This window comes from Cariama cristata, unplaced genomic scaffold (assembly GCF_000690535.1).
Source record: "Cariama cristata isolate BGI_N322 unplaced genomic scaffold, ASM69053v1 scaffold22181, whole genome shotgun sequence".
Taxonomy (NCBI): Eukaryota; Metazoa; Chordata; class Aves; order Cariamiformes; family Cariamidae; genus Cariama; species Cariama cristata.
In genome coordinates, this window is record NW_009600271.1 from 103,412 (window position 1) to 129,335 (window position 25,924).

A 25,924-nucleotide genomic window follows, 5' to 3' on the forward strand; every position below is an offset into this window, starting at 1 on the left:
ATGACTAGGGCTTTGCTGCTTAATTGAAACCCGAGTGCTTTTCTGCCCCGAACTGATTTCACTCAATGAGATCTATAGATGAGCTCGTTTCTATGTAAATATGCCTCAGCTGCGAATTCAGATAATAAAACGGATGTTCCTGACAGCATTTCTTCTATTGGCAGAATATGAAATATTTTCAGAGCAAAATCCTTGTCCTGGGTTTAAAGCAAGGTGGAGCAAAAGCATAATGTGGCTTTAGTGTGTATATATATCTCTCTCTCTCCATCAGAGAGAAGTTATAAGCGTCACGATTTTCTGTGTGCTGAAATTATGCCTTCTTGTTAGGCTGCTGGTGCTGTTCTGCATTCCTCTTGCTTTGTACACAGAAATGAAAACAAACCACTGTGACCAAGAATGGCAATAGCACAAATCGGTGAGGCATGAAATGCGAGAGATTGGCTCAGAACGTCTGCAGAAGCACTCCATCCAAATATTTGAGGTGGCTACTAGCAGGTGTTTTTTCAACATCTTGTTCATATTCTATTTTTGGTGCACGGTACTTTTGCATCTAGTGTTTTGGATTGGTATGGACCGTATTTGTAATATCAAATCTATCAAAAGTTTGAATGCATTTTCAGTTTCTTCTTGTGTATCCCAAATACAAAGGTACTGGGTATATCATCTAGCCCATCTTTCGTACTGCGAGGAATCCAAATGGACCTCTAATTCCAGATTGCTCTTCCTGGGGCTGCTGAAGGCTGCACTAGCCATGAGTGATGGCTGGGACAGTTTGAAGAGGGCAGAGTTAGAAAAGTGTCAGGTCACTAGGCAGCTAAAGAGTACTCTCTAGTGGTTGACTTCGGATAGCGATAAGAACAGATCGCAAAGTACACTGAATTAACAGAAGATTACTCATCTGTAACCATTAAAAAAAAGGAAGAAAAATAGAGTAAGGTGAGGAAAGGAAGATGAACTTTATATCTGAATTATAGAAAAGAATAGATGTAATACACTAGAAGCCAAGAATAAAATCTCTTTCCTCTAATAGTCATAATTTATTTACTTATTGCTACTGTTGCAATACAGCGTGGGATGATGTTACGCTATTCACAGCATCATCCTTCCATTAGCATGAAATAAGGGCTGATGGAAAGTGAGAAGTCCGTGACGTCTCTGAGGAGATAGGATGCACTTTGATCCATTGATCACCAAGTGAGAACTGCCACAACTGCTTCCTTATGAATCCCTGTGGCGAATTATTTTTCTTGACTCTTCAGTGTCTCACACTAGTTTTGTAGTGACTTTACAAAAGACAAGACTCAAAATAAGTTGCATGGTCAGTCTGCAGTTTGGCTGCGGTCTAATGTTTGTCTATCTAAGATAATGTGAAAAAGATTAAAAACTATGAGAAAATTACGAGAAAATTCCTACCTACATACTGGCAAGTCCTAAAATTATTAAAAAAATAAAAAGAGTGAGTGGGGAGATTGGGAAGGGTAACCCCTTTAATGCTTGTATTTTAATTGGGATCCTGAAAGCTAACATACGCTTTTGTGCTACAACATGTCAGTTCATGCATACTACTACTTTAAAAATGTAGCACTTTTCCAGAAGATCCAAGTTTTAAGCCAGCTGCGTTGTTTACCTAGCAGTAACATCCTGCAATGTGGAGCATCATTGGTATGGCAGTTGTGTACGTAAACTGTTCCAGAGTGTTTTGCTTTACTGTTAACTCAGTGAGGCCAGTCGGAAAGGACAGTAGGAACTGCAGATACAACAGCTGAATTCTGGCAGAACTGGAATACCTCGAATAGGGATGTGTTTTCTGCTGTAGAGATTGGTGCTTAATTCCATCTGTGTTGGAGAGAGTTTGTTCATCCAGGCAGAGAGCAAAGAAATGTACGGGGTGGATTACTTCTTTCGCAGATTCCCAGTGATTTCAAATGCCCAACAAGTAACAGAGGAATTCAGTGGATAGTCTTGTTATATTAAAGATAAGAATAAGCTCTGTGTGTTTACGAATTATTTTAAGTGTATTTGATGTCTCATTTTTGCTTAATTGTCACAATGCTTAGCTTTCCAGAAACACTTGGATGACTAGTTTAACTTTCTTTTTAAAAATAAAAATAAATCAGCCATTTCCTAATTTATGTACATTTGCCTGTCTAGCAAGACATCTTACCATGACAAGGTAGAGTACATGTGATGCTTCTTAAAAGGATTTCACTGCAGTATAGTAAATTATCTTCATTTCAAGCATAATTATGATTCTCATCTGAGTTTGTTGGCTGTTTGTCAGGAAATTCATATTAGAGCTTAATGGAGTTGGAGAGTTACATACCAGTGCGTCAGTGTCTCTCTACTATATGAAATACCATTTTTCTGTATGAAAAAGTGTTGATGTACTGTAAGCCTAGAAGCAACATGTTTTCTCCTTCCTAACATATAACATACCTATGAAAACCAAATCCCATAGGTGTATGTAGAGCAGACTTGTGGTATGGGAGGCTGGGAGAAAGCAGATACACAGGCAGGGGAATAAACATGGCATTTTTCTTATCTGGATTTGATAAATATAGTTTGCGAATGACAGAGTAAAGAATGGTGAGTCAGTTATGCCTGGTCATCCCTGGTGACTGAAAATAACTTGTTATTCCAGCCCTTTTATCCCTTCGCTCCCTCCTCTCCACATATTTTTGTATTTTATTTATAGCTCGACCAGCTTTTGCTTTGCAATTTGTAGAATAACTCTTCAGCCAGGGAAGGAAGACAGAAGGGCAGCAGCCCCCGGGCAGTCTTGCGGATGGAGCCACTGGGTCGGCACGTTCCCCGTCGCGATGGCTGGGACCCCCCTCTCCCCTGCACACCCTTCCCTCATCTGCTCAGAAATTCCTCTTTTAAATGAGCAAACTGGGTTCCTGAAGTCATTAGTCGGTTTATGTTGAGAGCAGTACCCAGGAGCCACGTGCAGGGTCCCAACCAAGCTGGCTGTGGCTTTGATAAGTCTGCGTCTCGGGAGGTGGCAAGGTAGAGAGTTGTATCCCTAAAGCCTTCATGGAGGTTGTAAAGGGTTGTGAAACGTGTGAAATCTGGCACCACAACCTGTTCTTGTATTTCTCCTGTAAAGTGCAAATAATGTGTGCAGTAATTATGAGCTAAATCTTCTGTATTTCACTTCAGCTCAACACGTGCCTATGCATTTTTGTACAGTTTAATTCACAAAGAATCAGTTTAGCACTCGATGTGTCTTAACTTGCAGACCAGAATAATACACTTCTTGATCTGCCCTTAGCGTTCCCAGTTTCCCACAGTACTTTCTTCTCATACCATAACTGAACTACACCATGTCTTCCTTCTTGTGTTAGCTCTGGTTTGGTTTGGAGAGGAGGAAGGGTGCTGGCAGGTGTGTCACATGAAGAAAAGAGCATCCCTCGCATTCCAGTAGAAAAGAGGGGAGATCTACTCCTGCTGCCGTAGTAACATCAGTTTGTAGTCCTGCAAAGAATCTCTCAGTCTATAAGAGGCATTTAAATTGACTAGATTTTATTGGTATTACAAGTTTAGTGTAGTGATGCTGATTTAGGGGAGAAAAAAAAGAAGAAATTTGGGTAAATTACTGTTTACTTAAACTGCAGTTTTCCTGATTTTTTGACTTACGGAGAGGGCGAGGGGAGAGACATATTAAGCAACAAGCATGAAGCTGATGAGCAGACACCAGCCTGGGGTGGGAGAATTTCAGGCTCTGTCACAGGTGAGAGTGGAAAAACTCTTCCATAGCGTGTTTGTGTGCCCTGACTCAACTGGTGATCAACAGCCTCTCACGGATGGTGTGCCAGGCTGTATTCTCCTCACTTGGAAGAAATTCCCCAGAAATGGGGGAGCAGTACCTGCCAGCTCACCCTCACCCTTTGAGCGGTGTCTTGTCCCTGTGGGAGGTGCCTGCCTGGTTCAGCTGTGGAGGCTCAACAGGTTTTGTGTTGTAGGAGGATGGGGTTTGCATCTCAGCCTTGTTGCACATCACTTCGAATCCTACCCAAGTGTCATCCTGGCACTCTGACTGTAGCTTGCTGGCTCTGTTGCCTTCCAGGATATAGCAAACAGCTTTGTAATGCTTGATAAACAGGGCTAAATATCAGCTCTCACAGCAGTGCTTTAGCTACGGGACGTAGTCTTTGGAGGCATAAAACCAAAAAACACATAGGAATGTTAGTACTAGATGTCTGTCTATGGACTTAATGAGACCGTTTTGGAAAACTCTACCTGCTTCCAGCACCCACACTTCGAAAAGTAGGTTAAAATATTAGAAGAGGTTCAGAAAGCTACAAGAGGAATTTTAGCTTTTAAAAACATGCTTTGTATTGAGATTTCAGAAGCTCAGTAGGTTTGGTTTGTTCAGGAGCAAGTTAGAAGGTTGGCAGATCGGACTGACACACACCTACACAAGCATAGACAGCTCTTAAATTTAGCCAAGTTATATGGTCAGGAAGTAAAAGTATAGAAGTAATGTACACACACTCCCCTCCTCAGTTTAGAGGAATTGCCTCTCTCCTGTTAAAAGCTTTAAGGCAATGCAGGATGTCTGTCTTACAGCATCCTATGGCAAAACCGAAAGCGTTCTGTATAAGCTCCTCTGGCCTGTGTTATTCAGGAGATCAGATTAGATGATGATAGCATTCCCGTCTGGTCTTAAAATAATTAAATGAGTTATTTACAGAGATTTCAAAGTCAAAGTGGATTCCCTCCCCCGCCCCCCAACAACTTCAGTTACTTCAGTTAGTGATACGGTTTTACACGTTAATGAGATGTGGCATCAGGCTGCAAAATTATGTGATTTAAATGTATTTAACAAAAGAGTTAAGCACATGTAATGATTACTGATAGCTATGAGGATGTTCTTGTATCTCTTGATCTTTGTACGAGCCAGGCTGGAGGTACCTCATAGGGGATCCCAGTGGTCCTCTATTGCTGTATGCACACCCAGAGCACATTTCCTTCCTGCCGAGGGGCAGAAAGCAGCTGGGGCTGCCCCTGCCCCAGGGCTGTCCTTTCCCCAAACTCGCACCCTCAAGGACGAGAGGTGCTGATTCCTTAACTCCTTTGTCTCGGCAGGTGGAAGGTCTTCCTCTCTCCTTGTATTACAACGCCAGCAGAAAATCAGATAGCTAGAGAAAGAATTGGTATGCAGGGTCGCTCTTCTCTGTTAATCAAGGCCGGCATTATCATTCTGTCTTTTTTTTTGTTTGCTTATTTGATTGCTACACTTACCCGAAAAAGATTTCCAATAACTACTGAGTTGAAAGTGATTTAGATTAACCCTGGCTGACACCGCTGCTTTAAAGAGGGCTGCCTGAAGTTTTAAATCTTCACAAGGATGATACTTCCCAGGAGGGGCTGTAAATCCTCGAAGCTGCTCCCTCCTTATACTGTGTTCTCAAAGAAAAATGACTCAGATCTCAAGAGCCAAGATAGTAATATTTCCCAGTAAGCAGTTTTAGATGGCTTTTGTTTCAATGTCCAAAAATGTATCTTTTTCAAAGCTAATCTAGAATACTTGGATATTGTGAAACAGAACTAGTTTTGTTCCAATTGTTTCCATCTCTGTTTTGATTATGTTGCTGATCGATTTATTTACAGAAATGCCAAGCCTCCTTCTGTTGGGTTTCCTAAGGAATTGTGTATAAGGTGGAGGAGATTAAAGCATGAGTGGGGCAGCTACAGTCAGTGTTTTATGGAAGCCTGGAAATGTATGAAGCATCTGGAGCTGTGTGACGAAGGGACAGGTATGCTGCTTTGCAAAAGGAAGCAGTTATAGTTATATTGTGCTGGGAGGTGGAATGGACAAGGGCCTCACATCTTGGTCCCACTTTTCACAGAACAGCTCATTTTAAGGTGATCATGAATATTTTCTCGTGAGAACATCTCAGTATACCTCTTCCCATTCTGGCTCAACAACTCATCGGCACGCTGTTCTGTGATGTACTGTGGTTAAAAATAGCATATTCTCTGCTGGATCAATGCAGGGGAAGAGACAGTATAATCCTTGTAAGATTTAAAGTAATGTCAATGATAACTAAAGTAGGACAAATTACAGCTGCTGAGATCCTTGCGAGGGATGGAAATGGGTAATAGCCACTGCTGTTAATGCCAAGTAGACTCGACTGCCTGTTCACCTTCCAGGCTGCTCAGAGTCTGAGCAGTTCATTTCATGGATTTGCCAGGGGCCCATCCTCATTTTTGGCTCACTGATGGTCATTTTGGCTTTAAGAGCTTCTATTCTGAATCATCATTTTGGCCCTCAAGTCACTGCTTGTATAGATCCTTTTGTCTCGCAGTGAGCTTGCTCAGCGTTACTCGGTCCCGGGTATGAGCAAGAAAGTGTCCTTGTCATTGACTTGAATCATAACTGAGGAACGAGGAGTGCTTGAGCTCCCGGGCGATGCTTACAGCAGAGAGGATGGGTCCATGCAACCAGCCCACTTATTTGGGACCGTGCTGCAGGGCTGAGCATCACTTCTGGCAGTTTTCACCAATTGCAGCTGTCTTGCAATATTGTCTTTGCGAACGTGTTTGAAAGAGGCTGAAAATAGTTTAATCCTGCCTTTTACATTCGGGCTGGGTTTTTGTCCCCCTAGAATTAAAATACTGTGCCGACATGGTATTATTGAACACACACAATTTAAAGTAACTTTCAGTTTACCTGTGATGCCTTTATTTTGAACCTAGTAAGAGGCTCTTGGTTGTAAGGTTTTATAATGGGTGGTGAGATAAAAGGTCTGTCTGCGCACATGCAAAGGAGCACAGAGGCACAAGGACAGGCAGGGAAAACCCCAAAACTCAGATGGAGAAAGAGAGCCCCTACCCCGCCTCCTCCAAGGGCTGTCACGAGGGAGCCATCGGCTGGGGGGGGACCCATCACCACGGGTTGATGGGAGAGGCTCCTGTCCATCACCTTACAGTTACTGCTTCTAGGGCTCTGGGACTCATTACAGGATGCCCAAGAGGAGCGTTTGGGGTTTGTACAGGATTTGTTATGGGATTTTTAGGGGAGGAACCAAAAGTGGGGAAAGGGATGATTCATGGTGGTTTGAGAGAAACAAGTTTGGGAAAATAGAGGAATAAGAGGTAAAAGGGGCTGGTCCCGTGTAAATGGGGCTGGTTAGTACACTTGCCTGGCCATGCCCTGTGCCTGATCGGCCCAATCTGCCCCATCTTCTCATTAAACCCCATTTCTAACTATTTTCCTGGGTGAGGGGACTCTGGGGGTGTGTGTGTGGAGGTCTAAGTGCCAACAACTGGAAAGACCAGGGTCCATGCCTGTCGTGTGGGTCCCTACGTCAGTGTGTGATCACTAGTGACTATCGAGCAGGACAAGCAAGCGAGTAGGGTAAGAGGCTTGGGAGCCAGGTATCAAAGTAGCCATAAGTGTTGGTCAGGTGGTCACAATTTGGCTACTGGAGGGACTGCAAGGTCCAAACTGGTGTCTGAGGAGACTGGGGTCTGGGGTCAGTTGAGACCAGTTTGTATGTTTGTCTTTGCCTGAGGCAGCCAGAGAAGAGGGGATCTGAAGACCATCTACTGGGTGGCCCGGAGTGTCTAAGACCAGTTACTGGAGGAATTGACGGTGCATGTGCGTCCGTGCAAGGGCTCTGTACCAGCCACTGGAGAGGGTCTGTAGCCCCAGGGGCTCAGCCCCTTTCCCCACCTGCCAGCACCTGGCAAGACTAAGGACCGAGATCCAGCTGCAGCATACACCGTCTATGGCCATTTGCTGGAGGGATGCATAGCCTGTATATATGTATATAATTCCCACTAATGGACCTTTATCCTAATCAGCCAGAGAGGGGAGCACGATGAGGCCATTTTGTTTGCTTGAGTGCTGTGTTTTCTGTCCATGTTGATCCATGGCTGTCCATCTGTTTGTGCCCGTGCATTGTACGCATGTATTTGTGTGTGTGCGTATTGGGAATACGTGCCAAGACTCACTCCTGGCTGGGGCAGGGAGTTGCAGCAACCTCACCTCTACTGGGCTACCAGATGCTGCAACTTCTAATGCAGAATAAAAATTCTGATGGAACAGCTGGTGTAGTGAAAGAAAATGTCCTAATTTTTCCTTGGAAATATTTTTTTAAAAAAGGCGTCTTTCTCTGATGCTGTTATTTTGGTCTGAGCCTGGTAAGTTCTTCTTCTGCCACCTCTGAGTGCAATGCCCAAAGCACCCAGCTGTGCATTGTGATCGCTTGAAGTAATGTCGTGTATCAACAGAGCCTGAAATATAAATAACTTTGATTGGAACATGGAAAGCTTAAAAAGAAAAAGAATAGTACTTTTGAGGCATTTTTCATCCCAAAATGGAGACCACCACATAGATTAATTATCATCTGCGTGTTATACCATTTAGAGCTGCTTAACAGTAATTACAAATAAACTTTGTATTCACTCCTGAGCACTGTAGTAAGCTTTCCTTTTCTGAGGTGCTTTTATAAAGCATAGGACAGAATATTGTTCACGGGTACGAAGGAGATACAGTTCTACTACTGCAGGAAGAAAGTCGTGAGACTGTAAAGCGACTGAAACTGGTGTCTCTGTCCTGAAGAGCTGGACTACCTGCCTGACATTTTAGCCTTAATGGCAGTTTCTTAGCTTAATTAGATTTCAGATGCAAAACTGTGAACGTTATTTGATTTCCTCTGTCCTTCCTTCCTTTCCCCAATGGAATGCAGATACACGCAGGATAAAAAAGATCCCTCAGGTGTCACTAAAAGCATTGCAGAAAGTGGTTTGTCCACCGACAGCTTCTCTGAGCTATGAACAAATAGGCTTGCTTACTTCATTTTTGACCCACAAGAGAAGTAGAGTGATGTGGCTTCTCTTAGGGCAATTTCTTCTTAAAATATGCAGAAGCAGGTTTTTTAAGCAGATCTTTAAATTCAGGTGGGAAAAAAGTCTTTAAAATCGGTGACTGCCCTGTATCTTCACTTAGGATCACTTTCTTTTGCTGGTTGACTGACACTGACCTTGCTGTTGATCTGAAATGTGCTGTTAGATAGCTCCAGACTGCAGAGACAACAAGCTTAACTTCAGAGGGGACCAGAAACAGTAAAGATGCTCTAGCCAAGCATGCAGGTTCAAAACTACCTGATTAAACCTAGCCTAAAGGAATTTTGTCCCTGCTCACGAATGATCTACTTTTATCTGCTGTGGTAACTTTTCTCTTTTTAGCAGATTTGCTTGTAGCACGTTTGGCAGTGATGCATTGACCCTGTCCGTATTAAAAAATGCAGTTGATAAATCAGCAGAGAATATGGAGAACCTTTTTGTTCAGGTGTTCAGCGTGGATCCCACAGCTTTACTGCACGCAACACTAGCAGGGCATGCTGCTTTCAGCAGCCATAGAATACTGATTAAAGCTGGTCCTTTCCACATGCTTGCCTTGCCAGGGAATTAAAGCTTCAGGCTGCCATTTGTGTGAAGTTTTTAAATATGTATGACCCAAACAAGGGACCTGTTGAGAAAGACTCTAATCCTCTTGCATATGAAACCTGGTATTCTGGTCTTCTCTCTCTCTGATGTTTCTGTGCATTCAGATATGCTAAATCTACCTTTGAAGTTTCATTTCTTCTTGTGTAAAATACACTTTAATAGATGAACCTTGCAGCTGGGAATTAGGAGATACTGGTTCCAGTTGGACGTACTGAGCGGGTCATCCTTTGTCATCCTTTGCCTTGGTTTCCCTCTTTGTAATGCAGGAAGAACAATGTCCACCCTCCTGTATGCAGCTCTTTGAGCTTTCTTCTAGGTAACCAATTGAGAAGCCATAATGTAGTTGTAGACCTTCTACAGTCTGGCATGAAGCCCTTGCTGGAAGGTGTCTCTCTGGGGATGCTACAAATCCATAGGTAAGGAGTGAGACTTCCCTATTTCTGCTCAGGAATTCACAGCCAGAAATATATCTGCATGCTGGAGAGATCAGACCAGCTGTGTTTGGCGGGGAGTCCTGCCCAGTCCTGCCAGTCCCACTTGCACAGTGAGAAAATCTGTGTCTTAAGCAAATCTGATGATTTATTGCCTGTGTATGCCGCTGATCCTTACATGTAAAGCCTTCATTTTTCAAGAACGTTTGCATGTAATGGCAGACTGACTGTTTAGCTGCAAAGAAACAAATGACTGCAAGATGGGTGGGAAACCCATGTAGCCAAAAACTTTTCATAGAAGGCTTTTTTTCATACAAGGATCTCGAGAAGACTGAACTTTTCTGGCCTCCCTCTTGAGGGAAAGTGTGTAGGTTTTATGTCCCACCAGGACCTTCAGGAGGAAGACCAATTGTAAGAGAAGGATATCTCTTAGAGGCATATGTAGCAGCCCTTCCCCTGTCTGGGCCAGGGCATGTCTGACCTGGAGGATGACTGTAATTCCATCTGATGGCAGAAATATTTGGAATAGGGAGAGGAGAAATGTGCCTGTTCTCAAAATGAAAATGCTTTGTGCTAAGGTGCAGCAGACTGGCCATTGTTTCCTTTTGTAAGGGCTGGGTTTCTAAGACACGTTCAATTTTGGCATCTCTTGGAAGGAACTCTGAAAGTTTTTGCCTGTGCAGAATACAGTGATTCTCTGCTTAGATAGGTTGTGATCCTGTAGCTAGACAAAAACTGGAGTATTGAGTTTTGCTCTGATAGACCTCCTAGGAGCCATATATAGCTCTTTAAAAACCCAAGTAACCTGCCACAAAACTGTCCGAGAGAGATCGTTATACGACAGCACAGTTACAAAATACTCTGAAAGGCTGAATAGGGTTTTCCCCCCTTTTGTGGTATTTGGAGTTGAACTTTAGATACGTCATTTTGAACATGGCCTTTCAAAGTAACTTTCTGTTCTGTCCCTGTCATTTTTAGAGCTGTAAAGGAAGGCCAAAATGCCAGGGAAGGGGAGCAAATGAAAAGCGGGAGTGAGGCTAAAGAGTAGGTTTTGATCATCTTTGCAAGAAGGGACATCATCTATGAGAACAAAAGTCTTCAATTGCTGCAACTAGAGACAGCTTTTAGTCTCCAATTCTCTTTTGCCCCGAACCGGCCAGCCAAATACAAACGGTGGGACAAGTCGCTGCTGGCAGAACTTAACAGTTATGCAACATCCAGCGCACCATACGCCTATTTTTAGACCAGTTATACACTAGCGGAATTTACTTTATGAAATCTAAAAAGAATGTCTGGTCAGAGGCTGGGGGATAGAAAGTGCAAAATATAAAAACACTTAGTACAGAGATGAACTAGCAAACCCCACGTTGGCAATACTGCTGTCTTTGCAAGAGCGTTGGCTCAATCAGGCATGGTAATGAAGAGCAGAGTTTTTTCATCAGTATTCTCTTGAATTTCTAATCTGCAATTGCTTTTTAAATGGTTAGCAATACTCACTTTACCCAAATAGCTAACTATATGTGGATTACTTAAAGCTGGGCTTCTCCACCATTTATGCCGTATTTTGTCTTTACCAGACCTGGGATGCAGTAAGCAGCAGCTCACTTCCTTACAGTACTGACTGGTCAGATTTAAAGAAATCGTGTTAACTGGAGTGCTATGCAAAGCTGGCTGAGCTAGAGAGATCCTCCTTATCCTTTGTAGGATACCCTAGATTTGATAAGCTCCAAATATTTAGCTGGTATACGTTTCACCTATGTTTTCTCAGTCTTCAGTGAATAGGATTGCGTATGCTGCTTGCTCCAGATCAAACTGACTCTTCTTCAGTGTTCACAGGAACATACGCTAAGTTGTATTTCATTAGTTAAAAGCAATTTCAACTTGCAGCACAGGTATGAGTAACTGAAGATTAGTCTCACATACTGTGGTCTTCATCCAATAGCAGATGTGCATCTTCTCTCATCTAGATTTGACTTTGACCTCTTACTCACTGTTGTAATTCTACATCAGCTTGTACTGCATATAATTTTGTTCCCAAAGTTTTTTGCTCAGATTCAGAACAGATAATGACTGGGAAAAGTTTGACCTTTCAGCCTTTAGAGATTCTAGCAGATAAAACATACTCTGCATAGCTAACCTGTCTTTAGGATTTCTGCCGCAATTTGGACAATTTTCAGTCACGCCATGAGGTGAATTAATGTTCTGACCATTGCATGATCTGTATTGATCTTTTTTCCTCCCAAACCTTTCTTCTAGGTAACAATCTTGATGCTATCCATGATGTAACTGTGGCATACCCCCAAAACATTCCTCAGACAGAGAAGCACCTTTTGAATGGAAACTTCCCAAAGGAGATTCACTTCCACGTCCAGAGATATCCCATAGATACAGTGCCCGCTTCTAAGGAGGAGCTGCAGCTTTGGTGCCGGAAGCGTTGGGAAGAGAAAGAGGAGAGACTCCGACGCTTCTATGAAGGTGGCAAATGCTTCAGTGCAACAGGGCAAAGCATTATTCCACCGTGTAAATCTGAGCTCAGGGTCCTCGCAGTTAAGTGCATCTCGCTCCTGTATTGGACGGTGTTCCCACTGGGTATGCTGGCACTGCTGTACCTGTACAGCTTGGCACGATGGTATTTTGCAGCTATGATCATCTTTTTTGTTGTGCAGCAAAAGATATTTGGTGGGCTAGAGCTAATTGAACTCGCTTGTCATCGATATTTTAAAAAGCAACGGAAACTTCACGAGACGAAAATAAAGACCAGTTAGTTCTGGGGTAGAGACGGACATAAAAATGGATGGGTTTGAGATGTCCTGCAAATTTTATGCACAGGGAAGAATTTTTGCATGAAGAATTGTCTTTTACTATCGCCATTGTTAGACGTTTGCACTTGATTCTGTGAAGAGAAAGAAAAACGTTAGTTATTGCTACATGTGGAAGTGGTAGTTTTTATCTCTGAATGTAATTTCAACATTGCTCTTGCAAGCAGCTAGCAACTGCATTCTGCTGTAATTAAGAAACAAATTGCTGGATTATTGAACAATCTTAAGGACATTAATAAATGTGACATGCACTGAACTTTCATGTAGAAACCCAAACTGTCCAGCTAACAAGAGACAGATGTATGATTTCTATATAATCACATTGTTGTAAAGTAAGCACCAGATTTGGAAAGCTGGGACGTTTAGCCATGTTTTGATGGTAGGTGGAAGTTGGAGGAGAAGTTGTTCTGTTTCTTTTTTCTATTTCATATATTCAAACTTATTTTAAAAAAATATTTTCACATTAACTTTTCCAAACACTGCGGAACCTACCGCTATTCATTCTGGCTTGGTCACTCAGAAGGATTTTTAAGCCTTGCAGTCTTGTGTTGTAGTATAGAAAACAGTGCTGGTTCTGCCTCCATTTAAGTCTTAACTGATTATTTGATAGACCTATGCAGCTAAGTTTTGATTTCTCACTGTTTCATACTGTTTCGGTCTCCCTCATTGCTGTGGGACGCTTGTTCCTACTGTAGTATACAAAGCTGCGGGGTAGGGGAGCTGTTTTTTTGTTGTTTTATTGATGTTTTTTTCTTGTAGAGGCAAAAATAAGCATCTGTCTCAGTAGCTGGCAAATGTTTTTCAAAAAGGTCTCCTTGTAGACATTATTTGATCAAGAACACTTTATTTATTTTTCAGAGTAGGCAAGATATCTTTTTTTTTTGAAGCATTTATTTTGGTTTTCATACTGCTTCCTTAGGCATTTCAAGTGTCCATATGGATAAGCAGGAAGACTTGCTTGTTCCCTGCGTGTCAGCCTGACCTGTTGAAATGCATCTGGTGCAATGGTTGTCTCCTTAGAGGTACAAGAGATGGGTTTCAGACTTACCACAGCACAGGGAAGTCGAGCTACAGCTTCCCGTTGCAGCATTCTCTTTGATTACCTGAGGACATCATTGCTTTTCCTTCGCAATTTTGGGGGGGAGGGGGTCTTTTGGGGCTCCCACTATAACACTTTCCCTTATTTTCATGACGTTCAGAAAATCTGAAGGCTTAAACTCAGACAAGACACTTTCAAGTGTATTCCTTGTCATATATAATAATGTTCACGCTCACGTAAGTAAAAGACATAAACATTGCCAGCACTTAGGAGACACTTCAGGTTAGATTTGTTTTTCAACCTCAAAAATGCTAGACCACTTGATCAACTGTATTGCTGCAAAACCTTCCTGACTTCCTAAATATTTGTTGTTTATTGCATGAAGGCTTGTTTGAGCTAAACCGAGATGGCCTGGCTCCGTATGTTGAGTGGCGTTGCCATGAAATGTGAAAGTACAGAGTGCAAAATGTATCTCGTACTGTGCTGAAATCTCAAGCACTGGGTCGACATGGTAGGCACATCTGTTTTCCTCTGAATTACAACACTAGATGTGTTGTCTAATGTGTTTGTATCAAAGGCCATTTTTTGAACAAATCACCAGCCTCTATTCAACTGTCCCTCGCAAGGTGACAGGTATTTTTTACTCTATGCTTATAATAACTAATTGTTTATTATGCGGAAAGTACTTGAAGCCATCTGTTTTATTCTAGTTTTTTTAATCCCTTTTTTCTTAAAAATAAATAACACTAGGTTTATATTTAGGGTTATGTTTCTTAATGATTTTTTCATGTTTATATTTGAGTACCTGATGACTGACAACTGGTGTTTCATTGTCATGAGTGGAAGGAGGTCCTTTATGCACTGTGAGGACTCTTTGAAATGTAATTCTGTGATCTCAAAGGCATGGTTGCAGCTTAAATCTACATAGCCTGTTTTTTCTTCACCTAATACTCTGCTTTGGTGCAGTTCACTGCACATCCAGGTACCTCGCTGCACGGGAAAACCTAAAAACCTCATTTATGGTTCATGCAGAGGAGACCTAAAAGGCTGCTTCTAGTCTGTCCTGAGACACGGCTGTGCTTTCATACCAGGAGTAACCATGGCCAGCCTACTCCGATAGCCTTAACATAGTCTTCAGGAATGACTTCGGAGGACAGGTTGTATCTATTGGTGATGTAAATACCAGTTACGCTTTTCTCAGTCATTCAGAGAACTTTGTGGTGTCATCAGATGTATCAGAAACATCAGTGTGAGTCTTGGTTGTGAGGCGGTGAAAGATTTACATCTGTGTGTGATTAGAGTTGAGCTCTGAACATGAAATCAAATGGAATCCATTGTTGACCCTTACAAGGGGTTTTCTCCTGGCGTGAGCCAAACACATAACCTACTGTAATGTGGCAAACATCCTTCAAATCTGTAATTCATCCTCCTCGCTCATGTATTTGGATCAAAGAGAAAGAATACTCTTTTTGTCAGCTGCTCATGTCACATTTGCAGTGCCTGACTCCGTGATGCGGGGCGGTACATGGTAAGTGAAGAATCCTCCTCTCGCAGGGAGGGGTGTTGACTTTGTGAGTGATGTAAATTTTCAGATTACGTGCATCATTTTCCAACTCAATTAGAAATGCAAGGGGAGGGTGGGGAATTGAATAAAGAGAAAAAGCTTTGTGGATATAGAAACTTCTTTGTTTAAAAAGTGGTTAAGGAACTGGGGGAAGATCTTTCTGTGAATGCTCTTTTTTTTTTTTCTCTCATCAAAATGTAGCTTTTTACTCAAAATCTAATATACAGATTTTTTTGGAGATTCTTTTGTTCTTACCCTGTTTCCCTATTCAAAGTACACTAAGATGGCGCATAGGGACATGGTTTAGTGGTGGACTTGGCAGGGTTAAGTTTACAGCTGGACTCGATGATCTTAAAGGTCTTTTCCAACGTAAATGGTTCGATGATTCTATGCTGAGTAAATCACTTTGAAATGTTTTCAATGCGGTTAGGTTAAAGGTGCTAGTACTCCAGGAATCACACACACCCCTCTTTCATGGGACGCATATTGGCACCACGACTTGTCTCGCTCATTAGCACATTCGTCAGGGCTCACCTTCTCATAGTCCCCGCAGTGGCACTGCTCTGCAGTGCCTGCTCTGTCCACAGGACCTACAGGTCTTGCTAGATCCTGCTTACATTATTTGAGATCATTGACATCCTTTAAGGATACTGCTCTGGTTTCCTCAATCAAATGTTTCCTCATCAGCATCAGGGGTTTCTTTCTGTCTGCTCAGAACAGAAGGTTGAAATCCTGCCGTGTTTGTCATCAGGCTCATCTGGGTAGCAAGGTGTCAGACCAAGACATTTCTCTCTTGGCTTCAAAACTGTAAGGCCCGAAGCTGGTCTATAAGGTGTTGTCTGATCATACGAAATGTAATTCCTAGTGTTGTGCGTTGCATCAATCTGTGTTGTTTTAAAAAGATCCATGTTTTTATAACTTGATTTTATATGTACACTGTGTGAAAGGAAACACCAGGATGCTACAAACCTACAGAAAGCCTTAGTTTTCAGAGTTCACTGATTCTGTTAGAATGTTTTAACCGTGTACCCGTTACTCTACAGCAACAATAAAGACCTGAAGCATTGCACGTGTTTAATTTTGCTGTTTTCTTTTTACTGCGTGACATATTCTGTATGCACCTGTAAGGAGCAAACCTTGTCTTCAGTCGTATGGCTGGCTGTCTTGGGCAGACCGGTGTCCGTTCGGGTGTTCGACCCATGGTTTGTGGCTGGTGGAGTGGTATGTCTCCCCTCTCTCTGTGGGAGGCTGGCTGTACCCTCCCCTCATGTAAAGGGATGTGGAAACCTTTGTGTGTGCAAGAGGTACTGCTCAATTTTAGCCTTATGTTGCTGCTTAACCAGTATTGCTTAAGAATAAATTGTGGCTTGAAAGAGCGTGTTAGGTGGTGTACCTAGGTGAGCCCTCCATTTTAGCTGTATCCTGTTACCACCCACATAATTACTGACCCAAGAAATGATCTATCACGTTCTTTGAGGACCTGTCTCTAACGTAACTTCAGATCACAGACTCCTTGATTTCTCTCTCCATTGTCCGAATGCTGATCCGGTGCGGAAAGACAAGGGCTGTGTTTCTCAGGAGCTGTTGTGCTTGACGGGGGAATAGCCTTGCCCTGACTCCTACGCCCCGCAGCAGCCCTAGCGAAACACCCACATCTCCAGCGGGTAACGTGTGTCAGAGAGACCACAAGAAACGGAGACGTGGTAGCAGTTTCTACAACTGGAGATGATATTTGCAATGTCTATGTATGCATGCAAATCAGTCCCCAAAAGTCAAAATGAGCCATGCTCTGTATTGAGCAGCTTGTCTCTCTGAAAAGATGGTTGTCACTTGTTCTTTGTTCCCTCAGAGCTTGAATATGCAATGAAAAAATTGATTTCTCTGTCTTACCTGCCATCATGGAAAATAATGGTAATGGCAGCCAAAGCCTTCACCCTCCAGCTGCCCCGAACGCCTCCTTTGCAGTTCATTACAACGGGTAAAAGGATTTTCTTTGAACCAGACCGCAAGCCACATGATTCCCGGGAGCAGGGAGCCTGGTCTGTGCGTGTAACGTGTTTGGGTGACTCCGTCCTCGAGAGGGTTTGGGCTGCGACACGAGAGGCAGAGACCGCTCGCCTCTGTCCTCGCTGTGCCTCTCAGAAGTCCCAGCATCTTTAGCAGGAGTGGAGGTAGGCCCTGAATTTTTAAGCAGATGTCTTTGTTGTGTTCCAGTCTGTATGGTTTGTCATCCATTTTTCTGGAGTTCTTCATGCGGGGTGCCTGTTTTTTCTGGTGGGGGGGATATGCAGGAGCCTGACAGGAGGGGTTTGAGCAAGATTCTGCCTGTGTTTTGTCAGATTGCTGCTCTCGGAGAAGGAGGAAAGGTGAGACACTTCACACGAGACACTTCACACGGGGCTGCATGGTGTGAGTGTAACGGTTTTGGTGATCAGCACCCTTTTCCCTAAATTTCTCTCTCCATCTCGCTTGTCAGAGGGAGGATGCGAGAGCCCCATCACCCTCATCTGCAGGGAGCAAAGGAGCCCCTTCAGCCTTACCAAAGGGAAGAGCTAAAGGGGCTCAGGCTTTAGGTTTGCTTCTGTGTCCACAGGACAGCACCCAGCAGAGGAGGATAAGCTGCTGGAGGGTGCGAGGGCACGAGAAGATGCTGCGAGAGGAGCGGGAGGCACCGCTGGGCACTGCTTTCTGCGGAGTCCTGACCCGGCACTAACGCTACCGCTTGGTTTTGCCCTCTACCACCCTGCACTATTTCTTTGCCTGGCTTCAAGGCTTGCCCTGCTGCCTGAGCTGCTGGGTGTCCAGTGAGTGAGGGGGATGGATGTTGGTTAACACTGAACCTGTAGGGAAGGGAAATGTTAGGGATAAGGGGATAGCGGCGCTGGGAAAGGTGCTGGCTCCTGCCAGTGCTGGGTACAGCTGGTTGGGAGTGTGTCGTCTTGCTTTGGAGGCAGAAGGAAAAGGTCTGCATTAAGACACTTTTTTAATTAGACATCTTTAGAGAAAGTGGAGAGAGAAAGAACACCCTCCATGGGGTGGTTCACAGCGGGACCCACGCACTGCCCCAGGAGGAGCTTCCCTATGTTCTTACCTAAAAGGCTGCCTGCCCATGCCAGCATTGCCCGTCTGCCCCTGTAGCTAGTCAGGGGGATGTCTCCTCTCTTTTCATACTCGAGTCTCTCACTTGATGTTCTGTGTTTCAAGCAAACAGCTCCTCCAGTTTCTTGTCCCAGCAGGTGTGCAAGACCCTGGGCTCTTTAAGGACAGAGTAATCCCTTGCTGTCAGTAAGATTCCCACCGACGGGCTGGGAAGCTGCCTGTCTTTCCAGGGAAACTTGCAATATCACCTGTAAGGCAGCGTTGCCCCGTGCAGTCCGTGCATCACCTGGCAGCTGGGTGCTCCCTCACCTCCCTGGCAAGGAGCTGCCCCACTGTCCCCCTCCCCACCGCCGCAGTTGGATTTCCTTCCAGATCATTCACTGAAATGATTCAAGTGGAGATGTTGTTCACACTGGTAAGTCCACAGGTTTGCTTCCTACGGCTTTGCACTCCCTGCCCAGTGCTGTTCAAAGAGCTCAGCTCTGAACTCATTTCGCTTGAAGTGCCCTTTTTTATAGCTCCGTAAGCGCAGGTCCCCACTTCCCAGGGGCTTTCCTCGGCGCTTTGCGGTGGGCAGAAAACATCAGAGCCGGTGGATCGGCCTCGGGGTCATGGCGGGGAAACCTTTCCTCTGCTGCGAGGGCGGGGGGGTCCCTTCCCAGCACTGGGGGTCCGGTTAGAGCAGCGTGCCGTGGGCAGTCACGGCCGTGGGGCAGTCAGGAGCTGAACTCGTGTTGCTTCTGCCGGGCCTTGATGCCAATCCCGGGAGGAACAGAACCAGCCATTTAAAGGAAGTGCTTCAAACAGCCTCTTTCGGCAGCAAATGAAACTTTTCCGATTCCTTTCTCACTCTATGCTTTCCTTCTTCTCTCCCTCCCAGGAGGAAAAGAGGAGAAGGTTTTGGGACACCCTCTGTACTTCAGTGGCTTAAAGCAGGAGAACGTGATCCTGGAGCCGCTGTCCTACGTGGATCAAGCTGTGCTGGCCAGGCTCGTGAGGCAGGAGTTGAGGACTGCTTGACACCACGGGCTCCTTGCATTTGTCTGCCCTTGGAGAGACCCACAAGGAGAGGGGCCAGATCCAGTTCCTCACCTGCCACTGGTCCCCTGCGTGGGGATGTGCCAGCTGATTCCTCTTGCTGGGCTACTGCATGAACAAGGTGAGATCCTCGTGGCCAACACAAGGACAATGGGACACACAGCATCGTCCTGCAGGACTCCAATGCTCCAGCCACCAGCTGGGAAGCCGGAGAGGAGCGCTTGGGAAAGGTACGGCTGTGAATGGACCTGCTGACCGACAGCCCTCAGGTGTCCTTGGTGGTCTTCTCAAAGATGCTGTGGGTAATGTGGGCCGGAGGTGGGGACAGCACATGGACACCTCTTACTGCAAACTGGGGCTGTGTCCGGCACCAGGCACTAACACTCACCTGGGGGTTTGAGGCTGCACATCTGTCTGCGACATGTATTATTCCTGGTCCCCAAGGCTTCGGCTGGGAGCAAGTCCCACCGTTGTGGGCAGGACAGCGCAGGACACAGCTGACCCACAGCTGCTGGGATGTCACGTTGCCAGCAGCAGTGAGGACTGGGTGTTTTATTCCAGATGCAATAGCTCAGCTGCCTGCCCGTTCCCGTCCCTGGCATGTGCCCAGCACACACACCCCCCAATAATTTGGCGGGGTTTTGTCTGACACGGGTGGGAGCGGGGCAGATGTTCAGCTGGGATCTCTGCTCTCCTCTCTCTGTTCCTGCTCCTGCCCCACGTGCAGGGACAGCTGCGTGGTCCTACAGCATGGGGTGCCTCAGCCTACATGCCCCACGCCCAGCCTGGCTTTAAATTAAGATGCTGAAGCTCTAGGAGCAGCCAGGCTGCACAGAGCTCAGTGTGGGCTCCTCTGCTCCACTCTCGACAGGCAGGTGAGCTCGCTCCAAGTCCCCTCTGCCATGGCCAGACCGCTCCCCCATACAGCAACTTAAAAGCCCACTGGGGGATCTTGGCAAGCCCCTTAGGCAGCAGGAGAGCTGATGGAGCTTCCCTTTCCTTCCCAGCTGCTGGTAAAGAGCAGTGATGGAGGCAGGAGTCCAGCTGGAAGGAGATGCCAGGAGGAGCTGCCAGGAGCAAGGGAGCTGGCTCAGGCCTCTGTGGTCCATCGCTAGGGCTCTTACCACTGTGCAAGGGCAAACCTGACCTTGCAGTCACTCAGCGGTCAGGTGTCACATGCCTGGTGGACATCTCCAGCCTCCTCGCTGCCGATGCTGCGCCTCTATACAGGTTTTGCTTCTCTGCCCTCGCTGGGGAAAGGGGGGTGTCCTTTTCCAGGAGCCCCTGAGAGCAAGCGCAAGGAGATGTTTTATGCAAGATCACAGCAAGGTGTTTGGGTCTGCCTCCTCGCAACGTGCGAAGGTTAAAGGCAGGCTCTCAACTTTCCACCACTAATGATAGAAAGTGCTATATAAGTGAGAGAGCGCCTAATTAGGGATTAATGAGAAAGGAGCCTGTGGTTTTATTATCGGTTGGACATGAGTACCGTGGATGAGCAAGAGAGGTTGCATTAGCTGCTTCCCACCGAGTCCTTCCAGCAGGAAAGTCCTTAGCAGACTTTCTTCATCATTTAAGGCTGGGAGGTAGAGGAGGGTGCTGTGAGCAAGGAGCGGTGGGGCATGAGGTCCTCTGCTGCAGGCTGGGACAGACCTCGGAGCTGTGGCCCCACGGGTGGACTTCAGACCTTGGGGCTCTACCTTTGGGTCTGCCACCGACCAGCGGCGTGTGTCACACACCTCCTGCTTCCCAGGGGGGTCAGGGGACATCTCCTGGGATGCACTCCTGCTGAGGGGGACGCACTGCACTGTGCCACACACCCTTATTGCGGGTGAAAAGGGACTCCAGCCCTGTGAGAGCCTGTCTGGTCACGGTTGTCCCTTTTTCTAAGCCTGGTGCCTGGTGGCAGGCCACGGCACATCAGCAGAGGGGCAGTCCAGGAGCAAAAGCACAGCTATTTGCTTCTGCGAAGGCCAGAGCAGAGTCCCCGGCTTTGGGACCAGCCCTCTGCCCCACTCCAGCCTGAGTCTGATAGCGAGGGACGCTGGAAGAGATCGGATTGTTGGCTGTTAGATAAAGACAAGAATAAAACCAGGGAGGTTAAATACCTAATCTTGAAGTAGCTTCATCATTCCTCACCATTGCATAAAAGCTATTAAAGTTATTACAGGACACGCTTGATGCTTGCACAGCAGGAACCACAAATATAGGTAGAATGGTCCTTGTCATAAATATGACTCAAGGCATCTCAACAGCCCCCTTTGCCATCGTGATGCTGTTCACAGCCAGCCTGGCTGAGCGATGCCAAACTGATGGCGAGTGGTGGGTGCAGTTGATGGAAATGGCTGCTTCTCTTTCTCAATAATACGAGGCTTGCGTTGGTTTATGATTAGCAGATCCCTGAACATTTCTCAAGGAGAGAAATCTCCTGACGCAGGACAGACTTGGTTTCTCTGGGTCCTCTCCATGGGGCTCTTGCTGCAAGTGTCACCAGGAACCAGAGAGCAGGGGTTAAAAATCACTGCGCAAAACCCCCACTTACGCGTGCATTTGTCAAATCTATTAATAATGTGCTTCATACTGTACTTCGAATGCTTTATTTAATGATTACTCTGCATTTTGCCACTCAACCATTGCAGTCACATCTAGGTCCTAAATTTATCAGCCGTTCATTTTGTGAGTTCACAGCCCGACTCTACGGATGTCTTGCTATTTGGTACCAAGACTTTATTACCAAGCACATGGACTTTTTAAGCCTTCTGTACTGACACAGCGTGCAGTTAGGTGCTTTGGTTGCTCTATTAACCAAACCAGGTACGTTTTCCAGTGACAGACCATTACACCCCTAGGTATAAAGTCCTCTGGTTACCCTTAGTCTGCCAAATGCTCTGACACATCCAGTTCGGAAACGAACCCAGCTTTCAGTTAGGTCTCTCCGAATCCTAATCCTCCCCTCCCATCTGGCTCTGCCGCATCTCCCCCAGCAGAGAGGAGGATTAGAAGGGAGGACCTTACCCCGCAGAGCGGAGAGGTCGTGCTGAACCTGGACAGCTTCCAGGGCCACCGAACCTCACTCTGTCACTCCTTGAGTCGATACAGCGGGAAGTCATCAAAAATAGAAGGCAGTGGAAATACCATAAATAGGAAGGCATCCATTCACACCCTTGACAGAGGCGTTTCAGTTCTCAGTGCCCCGTGTGCCCGCAGGGAGGATGACCGCTGCTTATTAGACAGGTTATGTCATTGAAGTGGTCTATATTTATCAGGAGTGCGTGGCGTACACACCTCGAGGGTCAGACATGGGCAGTTTGGAGAACATTAGCTCCCCTAATGAATCAGTGAGGAGAAGGACCTAAAAATATGACTCGGCTGCAGAAGGGCATCGTCAAGTTGCTGAGGAAGCCAAGGTCAGGAGGCCCCGATGTGCCCTGCCAGCTCTGGCTGGGGTTGTGGTGCTGTACTCAGATGCTCGTTGCCTCTGAAAAAGCAGGATCCATGCTACACTAAGCCTCTCTTCAAACTTCTGCTGTGGTGTTGGATGCTGAACCAGTGCCTAAAGGCCACAATCTATGCCATAATCACTGTACTTTAAACTCGGCCTCCTTTTTGGGCCCTTTTCCCTCTGAACCCGGCAATTTTGGACTCGCGCTGGTGCTGGACCCACCTGCCTGTTCTGGGTTTCAGCTTTGTGACTTGGGGCATCCTGTGTGGAAGGAGCATAAAGGCTCGGGCGGCAGGTTTCTTGGTTCCCGTGTGAAGGCATGAGCCATACAGAAGGCAAGCGATGCCCATCTAAACCTGTGTGGGTCTTATCAGTGCCTCAGGCAGTTCCCATCCTCCTTTCTGGGTGGGTAGGGCTGGAGAGAATGACCCCGTCGCTCCACACAGGGTGGGGGAACCCACCTCCAGTGGGTGGGATGGTGCCCAGGTGGTGCTCAGGCGACGCGGTCTCAGCAGCCCGTGCCTTGGCAGGCAACAGGTCTTTCGTGACCTCGTCCTCTTTCAACCTGGCTCTGCCCGCTGCATCCTAGTGCCATGCTGGTCTGCACTGGGAGAGGCTCTGGGTTGCATTTCTGCTACGTGGAAGGGTCAAACCTGGACACAAGTGGGCTGTATCCTCCTTTATAGGGTGTAGTACCACTAAAATGGATTGATTTCATTCAGGGGTCAGGACAGTCCTTGGCTGGTACCAAACGTGGAGGCTGGTGTCTGCATCACCTGTGCTGGTGGGACACGTGCTTCGTGTCTTCTCCTCGGCCTGGGGTTGCCTTGGGGCTTTGTGGCTGGCTGTTGGCAGGCTCAGCTGCCCAAACGTCTGCAGCCAGCTGGGACTTGCTCACGCCAGGCAGAAGGCAGCTTGCAGGAGTCACACAATGACCGGTTTGTTACGAGGATGTTGGTGAGGATGTCAGGAGGACGACTACGTCTGGTTCACCTCAGAGCTGAAAGCTAACGCATACCCAGCTCTCCCTTTCGCTCAGAGATCCCACCGTGTCCTCCTGCCAAAGGAACAGGAGGAGACTTCATCACTCTCCTGCAAACTGTGAGACCGGAGGTGAGCTCCTGCCAGGCATTGCAGGTGAAAGGAGCACCCCCCCCCCCAAAACCAGGGGAAGGTTTGCCTCTGTTATGCTCACCAACCAGTCTGCAGGAGCCGCCCCACGCTCCCCCAGCTCCACTGCCCCCAGAGACACCCCACGTGCCCCAGGGACAGCCCATGATCACCCCACGTCAGGCTGGAGAGAGTGAGGCGAGCAGCTGGCTGGAGGGGCGTTTCTGCTGGTTTGCATGAATAAAGATGGTTAATGAGAGCTTTTTTTAGGGAACTGGAACAAGTGGAAGGAAATAATACATTGTCCCTGTTTTCTTGGTTTCTACTATAAGAAGTGACTTTGCCTGCAGTGCCCAAGAGCACAACTCAGTACCCTGGTTTACCCAGAGCGGTGGAGGCAAAGAGTGGTCCTTACCCCATAGTCCCTATGCTGTGTTTGTGCAGTGTCCGTACGTGCCAATTACCTTTTTAAGATCTTAAATACTGTGCCCCACACCAAATTCTGCCTTCCTGCAGACCTGATGGAGGAGGACCTGCCCGCCAGAGGCAAAGAGCAGAGCCTGGCCCCGCACTCTCTCCTGCAAGGCTGGCGATGGCCCCGGTGGCCGAGCATCCCTGTCACATCCCCGGTAACGACTCTGCTCCTTGGCTTCAGGCAGTTCAGCAGCCTGCCCCATGCAAGGGCCAGGCCACCATGCTAAAGGTGGCCCGGATAGGCATGTGTGGCTCTAAGACCTGTCCTCCACTTGAAATACAATAAAACTGTAGAGAGGTAAATTGCACAGAGATGTGGAGGTAGTGACCCATCACAGCCAAGGTCGATATCCCTCTCGGTGGGGATTGCAGAGCGCTGGTACAGATTCAAGTAACGGATTCCCAGGGGCTCACCCTGACCCACCCGCAGCGTCCACGCTTTGTTATCGTTTGGAAAAGCTTGGTCTGAAAATGTTTTCTCATTGCTATTTTTGTGTGTTTCCAAAGAACAGCTCTCTCCCCTGAATGCCAGGGTGGAGGTTACCTGCAGGAGCCGTAGAGCTTCCCGTCTGCTACCGCCAGGATTAATTAAGCCTTGAAAGGATGCTCCTGCTGAGCTGTGGGCTGAGGAGCAGCAGGGTCTTGGGGCGGTACGGGCAGAGGGAAGAGGGGGGGTCCGGCAGTTCAGGGGGTGCCCCAGGACAGAAGAACGCAGGCAGGCACAGGCACCATGTCGGTGCTCGGCATGGAGCTCTGCAGCTGTCGGGCACAAGCTGGGATCCTGCTCCCCACCTGATCTGCTTTTGGTACCAGCCTGGAGATGCTGGCAGCCCTGATGGGGTGGACAAGACCCCTGGAGAAGGACCGGAAGGGCAACACTGGCAGTCACATCCGTGCTGAGGGCCCGGGGCACTGGGTAAGGCATTCGTCTGTGTCGTGGTCGTGCTTAGTCTCAGTTCCACCTTCAGTGTAAACCTCGGAGGTTTCCACATAAACCACAGGAGGATGTTCCTCCCATCACGCTCTTACTTCTGCTTGTCTGTGGGGTCTCTGTGGTCGCTACAAAGTCCACCCATGCCACTGGTGGCACTGGATCAGTCCTCCTGGGCTCTCACCGGCCAAGGACCTGCATGCCAGCTCCCCTCTGCTCCCAGCAAGGTCACTGGCTGAGGCTCAGAGACCCAACCCAGCACCACGACACGGATGCACTGGGCAGCCCTGGCCTCTCTGGGATGAGGCTCTGTCCCACAGCGACCGAGGAATGGGACCGATTCAAATATAGCTGCAACGCTGATCTGCCCACTGCATATTTCCTGGGCAAAGTAATTTATTTGCAAGAGTTGGCCCTGGCAGAGAACCCCACGCACATTTTTCTGCTCCTCTCAGTCCTCCCTGCAGATAACTCGGCTGCCACAGCAACTCTTCCTTCTCCGACCCCACATCCCCTCG

General features: G+C 46.8%; 1 protein-coding gene across 1 annotated transcript in view; it reads left to right on the forward strand.

The window, feature by feature from the left end:
• LCLAT1 (lysocardiolipin acyltransferase 1) overlaps nucleotides 1-13,144 on the forward strand; it is a 75,964-nt gene extending 62,820 nt beyond the window's left edge. The window contains exon 5 of the mRNA XM_009709979.1: nucleotides 12,150-13,144. Coding sequence (XP_009708281.1) covers nucleotides 12,150-12,658 — 509 coding nt within the window. The 3' untranslated portion in view covers nucleotides 12,659-13,144. The remainder of the gene's footprint in view (nucleotides 1-12,149) is intronic.
• The last annotated feature ends 12,780 nt before the right edge of the window (nucleotides 13,145-25,924 follow it).